Below are 7,288 nucleotides of genomic sequence, written 5' to 3' on the forward strand. Positions count from 1 at the left end.
AAAACTTTTCAGCAATGCTTTAACCATGGCAGTGCAAGGAGCTCCTGTTTCTGCTCAGATGTTGTTTCTGAGCAGCAGCACGTGCAGAATGTGTTGGGGACTGGTTTTTAATGGAAAAAAAATGTTTCTGATGGGTCAAAAAGCCTGGTCATCTCCCACCAGGCAGTTATGAGGTGCCTCTTGGCTTATTTTCTGGACCAGAGTGCAGGTACAAAAATAAAGGGATGATGCTGGGGCTGGCTGCTCTCCCTGCTTCCTTTTACCGGGTTTTTGGCTTGGAATAACTGGTTGGATTTTATTTTTTTAACAAAAAAAGCAAGTTTTAACAAAAAAAAAAAMAAAGGAAGCTAAAAGTTTGGGGTTTTTTTTTTAAGCAGGGAAAAGCTGCTTGAAAAAAGAAATGAAAATAAAACTTTTCAGCAGTGCTTTAACCATGGCAGTGCAAGGAGCTCCTGTTTCTGCTCTGATTCAGTTTCTGAGCAGCAGCACGTTCAGAATGTGTTGGGGACTGGTTTTTAATGGAAAAAAAAATGTTTGTGATGGATCAGAGAGCCTGGTCATCTCCCACCAGGCAGTTATGAGGTGCCTCTTGGCTTATTTTCTGGACAAGAGTGCAGGTACAAAAATAAAGGGATGATGCTGGGACTGGCTGCTCTCCCTGCTGCCCTTTAAGGGGCTTTCGGCTTGGAATAACTGGTTGGATTTTATTTTTTTTAACCAAAAAAACCCCAAGTTTTATTTCTGCATTTTGGTTGTTCAGTGTTAAAAGTAGTTCCTCAACTGTAGCACAGTATTCTCTCTTATCCCAAGTTTTAAAAAAAAAAAAAAAAAAACCCAAGGAAGTTAAAAGTTTGGGTTTTTTTTTAAGCAGGGAAAAGCTGCTTGAAAAAAAGGTAAATTAAACATTTCAGCAATGCTTTAACCATGGCAGTGCAAGGAGCTCCTGTTTCTGCTCTGATGTTGTTTCTGAGCAGCAGCACGTGCAGAATGTGTTGGGAACTGGTTTTTAATGGAAAAAAAATGTTTCTGATGGATCAAAAAGCCTGGTTGTCTCCCACCAGGCAGTTATGAGGTGCCTCTTGGCTTATTTTCTCAACAAGAGTACAGGTACAAAAATAAAGAGATGATGCTGGGGCTGGCTGCTCTCCCTGCTGCCTTTTACCGGATTTTTGGGACGGTGTCTTGGTTGGATTTTTTTTTTTTTTTAACAAAAAAAACCCCAAGGAAGTTAAAAGTTTAGGTTTTTTTTTAAGCAGGGAAAAGCTGCTTGAAAAAATAGAAAATAAAACTTTTCAGCAATGCTTTAACCATGGCAGTGCAAGGAGCTCCCTGTTGCTGCATTTCTGCTCAGATGTTGTTTCTGAGCAGCAGCACATTCAGAATGTGTTTGGGACTGGTTTTTAATGGAAATAAAAATGTTTCTGATGGATCAAAGAGCCTGAGAGGGATGGCAGGAGTGCCCCATCCCTGGCATGGCACTCACGAGCAGCACCAGAGCTTAATCAAACTTTTAATGAAGTTAATGAACTTCTGAAAGCTCGATAAACTTTCCCTGGAGTTGTGAATAAATCTCCTGTGGGTCTGTGGCAGCTTTTCATGCAGTTCTTTCCCACCCCTGAGCTGCTGCAGAGGATTCCCCTGGCTGGAATGAGGGAATTGTTTGGGTTGGAAAAGCCCTTTTAGGGGATTGAGGCCAAATTTTAACCCAGCAGTGCCAAATGCTGGAGAGCCCTGAGCCAGCAGGATGTGATCACCCACACTGGGCTTCTCTTGCATTTCCAAATCCAAATTCCGATTTCTGTGTTTCACTGCTTCATTTCCAACTCCAAATTCAGATTTTCCCACTCCAGATTCTGATTTTTGTCCCACTGCTCATTTCTAACCCCAAATTCTGATTTCTCTCTCACTGCTGTCATTCCCAACTCTAAATTCAGATTTTCTTACTCCAAATTCAGATTTTCCAACTTCAAATTCTGATTTCTCTCTCACTGCTATCATTTCCGGCCCTAAATTCAGATTTTCCAACTCCACATTCTGATTTCTCTCTCACTGCTGTCATTTCCAACTCCAAATTCAGATTTTCCCACTCCAGATTCTGATTTTTGTCCCACTGCTCATTTCTAACCCCAGATTCTGATTTCTGAGTCTCACTGCTCTCATTTCCAACCCCAAATTCAGATTTTCCAACTCCAAATTCAGATTTCCGTGTCTCACTGCTGTCCAGCCCTAAATTCAGATTTTCCAACTCCAGATTCTGATTTCTCTCTCACTGCTGTCATTTCCAACTCCAGATTCTGATTTCTGTGTCTCACTGCTGTAATTTCCAACTCTAAATTCAGATTTTCTAACTCCAGAATCAGATTTTCCCACTCCAAATTCAGATTTTCTAACTCCAGAATCAGATTTTCCCACTTCAAATTCTGATTTCTGTGTCTCACTGCTGTCATTTCCAACTCCAAATTCTGATTTCTCTCTCACTGCTGTCATTTCCAGCTCCAAATTCTGATTTTTGTCTCGCTGCTGTCATTTCCAACTCCAGATTCTGATTTCTGTGTCTCACTGCTGTCATTTCCAACTCCAAATTCAGATTTCTGAGTCTCACTGCTGTAATTTCCAACTCCAGATTCTGATTTCTCTCTCACTGCTGTAATTTCCAGCTCTAAATTCAGATTTCTGTGTCTCATTGCTGTAATTTCCAGCCCTAAATTCAGATTTTCCCACTCCAAATTCAGATTTTCCAACCCCAAATTCAGATTTTCTAACTCCAAATTCAGATTTTCCCACTCCAAATTCAGATTTTCTAACTCTAAATTCAGATTTTCCAACCCCAAATTCAGATTTTCTAACTCCAAATTCACATTTTTCCACTCCAAATTCAGATTTTCCCCCTCCAGACCCCGATTTCTGTGTCTCACTGAATTCATTCATGGCTGCAGCTCTGGGTNGTGAATAAATCTCCTGTGGGTCTGTGGCAGCTTTTCATGCAGTTCTTTCCCACCCCTGAGCTGCTGCAGAGGATTCCCCTGGCTGGAATGAGGGAATTGTTTGGGTTGGAAAAGCCCTTTTAGGGGATTGAGGCCAAATTTTAACCCAGCAGTGCCAAATGCTGGAGAGCCCTGAGCCAGCAGGATGTGATCACCCAGACTGGGCTTCTCTTGCATTTCCAAATCCAAATTCTCATTTCTGTGTCTCACTGCTTTATTTCCAACTCTAAATTCAGATTTTCTAACTCCAAATTCAGATTTTCCCACTCCAAATTCTGATTTCTCTCTCACTGCTGTCATTTCCAACTCCAAATTCAGATTTTCCCCCTCCAAATTCTGATTTCTCTCTCACTGCTGTCATTTCCAGCTCCAAGTTCTGATTTCTGTGTCTCACTGCTGTAATTTCCAGCCCTAAATTCAGATTTTCCAAATCCAGATTCTGATTTCTCTCTCACTGCTGTCATTTCCAACTCCAAATTCAGATTTTCTAATTCCAAATTCAGATTTTCCAACTCCAAATTCTGATTTCTCTCTCACTGCTCTCATTTCCAACTCCAAATTCAGATCTTCCCCCTCCAAATTCTGATTTCTGGGTCTCACTGCTATAATTTCCAACTCCAGATTCTGATTTGTCTCTCACTGCTGTCATTTCCAGCTCCAAATTCTGATTTCTGTGTCTCACTGCTTAATTTCCAGCCCTAAATTCAGATTTTCCAACTCCAAATTCTGATTTCTCTCTCACTGCTGTCATTTCCGGCCCTAAATTCAGATTTGTGTGTCTCGCTGCTGTCATTTCCAACTCCAAATTCTGATTTTCCCACTCCAAATTCAGATTTTTCAACTTCAAATTCTGATTTCTCTCTCACTGCTATAATTTCCAACTCCAAATTCTGATTTCTGTGTCTCACTGCTGTAATTTCCAGCCCTAAATTCAGATTTTCCCACTCCAAATTCAGATTTTCTAACTCCAAATTCAGATTTTCCCCCCTCCAAACCCTGATTTCTGTGTCTCACTGAATTCATTCATGGCTGCAGCTCTGGGTGCCACCCCAGCTCTCACTCCCAGCCGCCCTCCAGGACAATTTCCCGTCACTCCTGGAATAATTTGGGTTAAAAGGASCTTTAAAAGGGTTTGGTCCAAGCCTTTGGTGATGGGTGGGGACATTCCCAGATGGGTGGGGAGGGGACAGGGGGMTTGTGACATCTCAGGTGACCCCATAACACCCCCTGTGCCCCAGATGAGCTGCCCTACCTGCGCTGCCCCCTGCACACCATTCTCAAGCTCACTCCCGTTGCCTACGGTAAAAAACTGATTTATTTGGGGTTTTTATTTGAATTTTGGTCCTGGTTTGCATGTGGGGATGGGATGGGGTGGGATCCATGGGATGGGATGGGATGGGATGGGATCCATGTTATAGGATTTGGGATGGGGTCAATGGGATGGGATCCATGGGATGGGTTTGTGGCCCCATGTGGCAGCACTGACCATGCTGGAAAAGCTCCTGATCAGATACAAACAGGTGATTTCCTGGTTAACATGGCAAACTTTGCCCCAAAAAGGGTTCTGGAGGGTTGGGGGAGCAGTGGGAGGGCAGATTTGGAGGGGTGGGGGGTTCTCCTCTGCCCTCTCCTTTAAATAATTTAATTTTCCCTGTGGATGAGGAAGGCTCAGCCTCCAAACTCGGGGTGCAATCACTAAAAATGTAATTTCTGTGCAGCCCAAATATCCCAGAGCCACAAAGTGAAGTGTGAAATCCTCTTGGTGGGGTGAACTGTGTRTTTGTGAGCTGCTTTATTTTTGATAAATAAAATAATACATTAATTCCTGTTCACTTCCCATAATTTTTATAATAATTTAGTGATTTAAACTCTCTTTTTTTTTTTTGGCCAAGGCTGCAAAGTGGAGACAGTTGCCCTGAATGTGGAAGCAGTGAACACCCACCGGGACAAACCCTCCCTGAACTCAGTGAGTTTTGCTCCAACACCTCTGATTTTATCAAAAATAACTCCCAAAACCCTCTTAAACCTTTGCTAGAAATGGCTGATGAGTGAGGATTCTCTTCAGAAATAACCCCCAAAACCAGAATTAACTCTAGGTTGAATTAGTACTTCGCAGGCTGGGGGAGGAATATTTTTCAGAGCTTTTGTGGGCAAATTTAGGGCWCAGATTTTAAATTCCAGGTCTCGTTCTCAGTTTTCAGTGCCGTGTTTGTTGTTGGTGCTCGTTGATAATTTCARAAATACCTTGCAAAGGGTTTTAAGTGGATTTTTCTCCTTGTCTTGATGTGTTTTTCTCTTTTTGAAACCCTCTCCCTGGGTTATTTAAATACCTGTTCAGCACYCACCTGCTAAATCTGGGGAAGCTGCTGCTGTTGGAGGTTTTTGCTTTTGCAAACCCAAAGGTTTTGGTCTTTAAAGGGATTGGTCTGTCAGGGAAAACCTCATAAATTACTGCTAATTAACTCCCCCAATTAGCAAAAACCAGCTCATGGAAGTCTGATTTTAGGTGGTTTTGGTACATTTGGGCTTTAACTGCCTCTTGTTGTATTTTATTAAGATTTTTTGGGCTGGAATGGGGTCATTTCTTTGTGCTGAAGGAGCTGGGAACTTGCTAGAGGGTTTGTGGGGCTGTAAAATCCCAAAATCAGGATATTTGGCACAGTTTGGTGACTTCCAGCCCATCCCTGCTCAYGGCAGGGGTTGGATTCGGTGATTCCAAGGTCCTTCCCACCCAAAYYTCTCTGGGATTTCTCCCTTTCCCAACTTTTCTGTGATTCTGCATGGACATCGCTGCACCACTGGAGCTGTTTCTGTTCTTTGCTTTGCTTGGGTAACACTGCTGCTTTGGGGCAGAGAAAGGGATGAAGGGAGAGTTTTCTCTTTGCTTATTTTTTCCCTAAATTGATTGAAGAAGGGAGAGTTTTCTCTTTATTTTCTTTTCCCCAAAATTGATTGAAGAAGGAAGAATTTTACTCTTTGTTTCTTTTCTTTTCCCCCTAAATTGATTTGAAGAAGGGAAAGTTTTACTCTTTGTTTTTTTTCTTTTCCCCCTAAATTGATCAGAAGAAAGAAGAATTTTCTCTTTGTTTATTTTCTTTTCCCCAAAAATTGATTGGAAGAAGGGAGAGTTTTACTCTTTGTTTATTTTCTTTTCCCCCAAAATTGATTGGAAGAAGGGAGAGTTTTCTTTTTGTTTATTTTTTTCTCCCCCTAAATGAATTGGAAGAAGGAAGAGTTTTCTCTTTGCTTATTTTCTTTTCCCCCTAAATTGATCAGAAGAAAGAAGAATTTTCTTTGTTTTCTTTTCTCCCTAAATTGATTGGAAGAAAGAAGAGTTTTCTCTTTCTTTATTTTCTTTTCCTCCTAAATTGATCGGAAAAAGGAAGAATTTTTTCTTTGTTTATTTTCCCCCTAAATTGATTGCAAAAGGGAGAGTTTTCTCTGCTTATTTTCTTTTCCCCAAAATTGATTGAAGAAGGAAGAATTTTACTCTTTGTTTATTTTCTTTTCCCCCAAAATTGATTGAAAGAAGGGAAAGTTTTCTTTTTTTTATTTTCTTCTCCCCCTAAATGGATTGGAAGAAGGAAGGATTTTCTCTTTGTCTCTTTTCTTTTCTCCCTAAATTGATCAGAAAAAGAAGAATTTACTCTTTCTTTGTTTTCTTTTCCCCCTAAATTGATCAGAAGAAAGAAGAATTTTCTCTTTGCTTATTTTCTTTTCCCCCAAAATTGACCAGAAGAAGGAAGAGTTTTCTCTTTCTTTATTTTCTTTTCCTCCTAAATTGATCGGAAAAAGGAAGAATTTTCTCTTTGTTTATTTTCTTTTCCCCCTAAATTGATCAGAAGAAAGAAGAGTTTTCTCTTTATTTTCTTTTCCCCCTACATTGATCGGAAGAAGGAAGAATTTTACTCTTTATTTTCCCCCTAAACCGATTGAAGAAGGGAAAGTTTTCTTTTTCTTTATTTTCTTTTCCCCTCAATTGACTGAAGAAGGGAGAGTTTTCTTTTTGTTTATTTTCTTTTCCCCCTAAATTGATCAGAAGAAGGAAGAATTTTCTCTTTGTTTATTTTCCCCCTAAACTGGTAGAAGAAGGGAGAGTTTTCTTTTTGTTTATTTTCTTTTCCCTCTACATTGATCGGAAAAGGGAAGAATTTTTTCTTTGTTTATTTTCCCCCTAAATTGATTGAAGAAGGGAGAGTTTTCCCTTGGTTTATTTTCTTCTCCCCCTCAATTGACTGAAGAAGGGAGAATTTTCTTTTGGTTTATTTTCCCCCTAAATTGATTGAAGAAGGGAAAGTTTTTCT

At 40.4% G+C, this 7,288-nt stretch overlaps 1 protein-coding gene across 1 annotated transcript in view; it reads left to right on the top strand.

Annotated features, from left to right (window-relative positions):
* Positions 1–7,288, top strand: part of PFKFB2 (6-phosphofructo-2-kinase/fructose-2,6-biphosphatase 2) — a 22,119-nt gene that overhangs the window by 12,737 nt on the left and 2,094 nt on the right. The window contains exons 11-15 of the mRNA XM_057385306.1: positions 163–173; positions 424–617; positions 4,223–4,285; positions 4,877–4,950; positions 5,179–5,191. Of these exons, the coding sequence (XP_057241289.1) occupies positions 163–173; positions 424–617; positions 4,223–4,285; positions 4,877–4,950; positions 5,179–5,191 (355 nt within the window). The remainder of the gene's footprint in view (positions 1–162; positions 174–423; positions 618–4,222; positions 4,286–4,876; positions 4,951–5,178; positions 5,192–7,288) is intronic.

This window comes from Malurus melanocephalus, unplaced genomic scaffold (assembly GCF_030028575.1).
Source record: "Malurus melanocephalus ecotype Western Australia unplaced genomic scaffold, MMel_1.1 scaffold_808, whole genome shotgun sequence".
NCBI lineage: Eukaryota > Metazoa > Chordata > Aves > Passeriformes > Maluridae > Malurus > Malurus melanocephalus.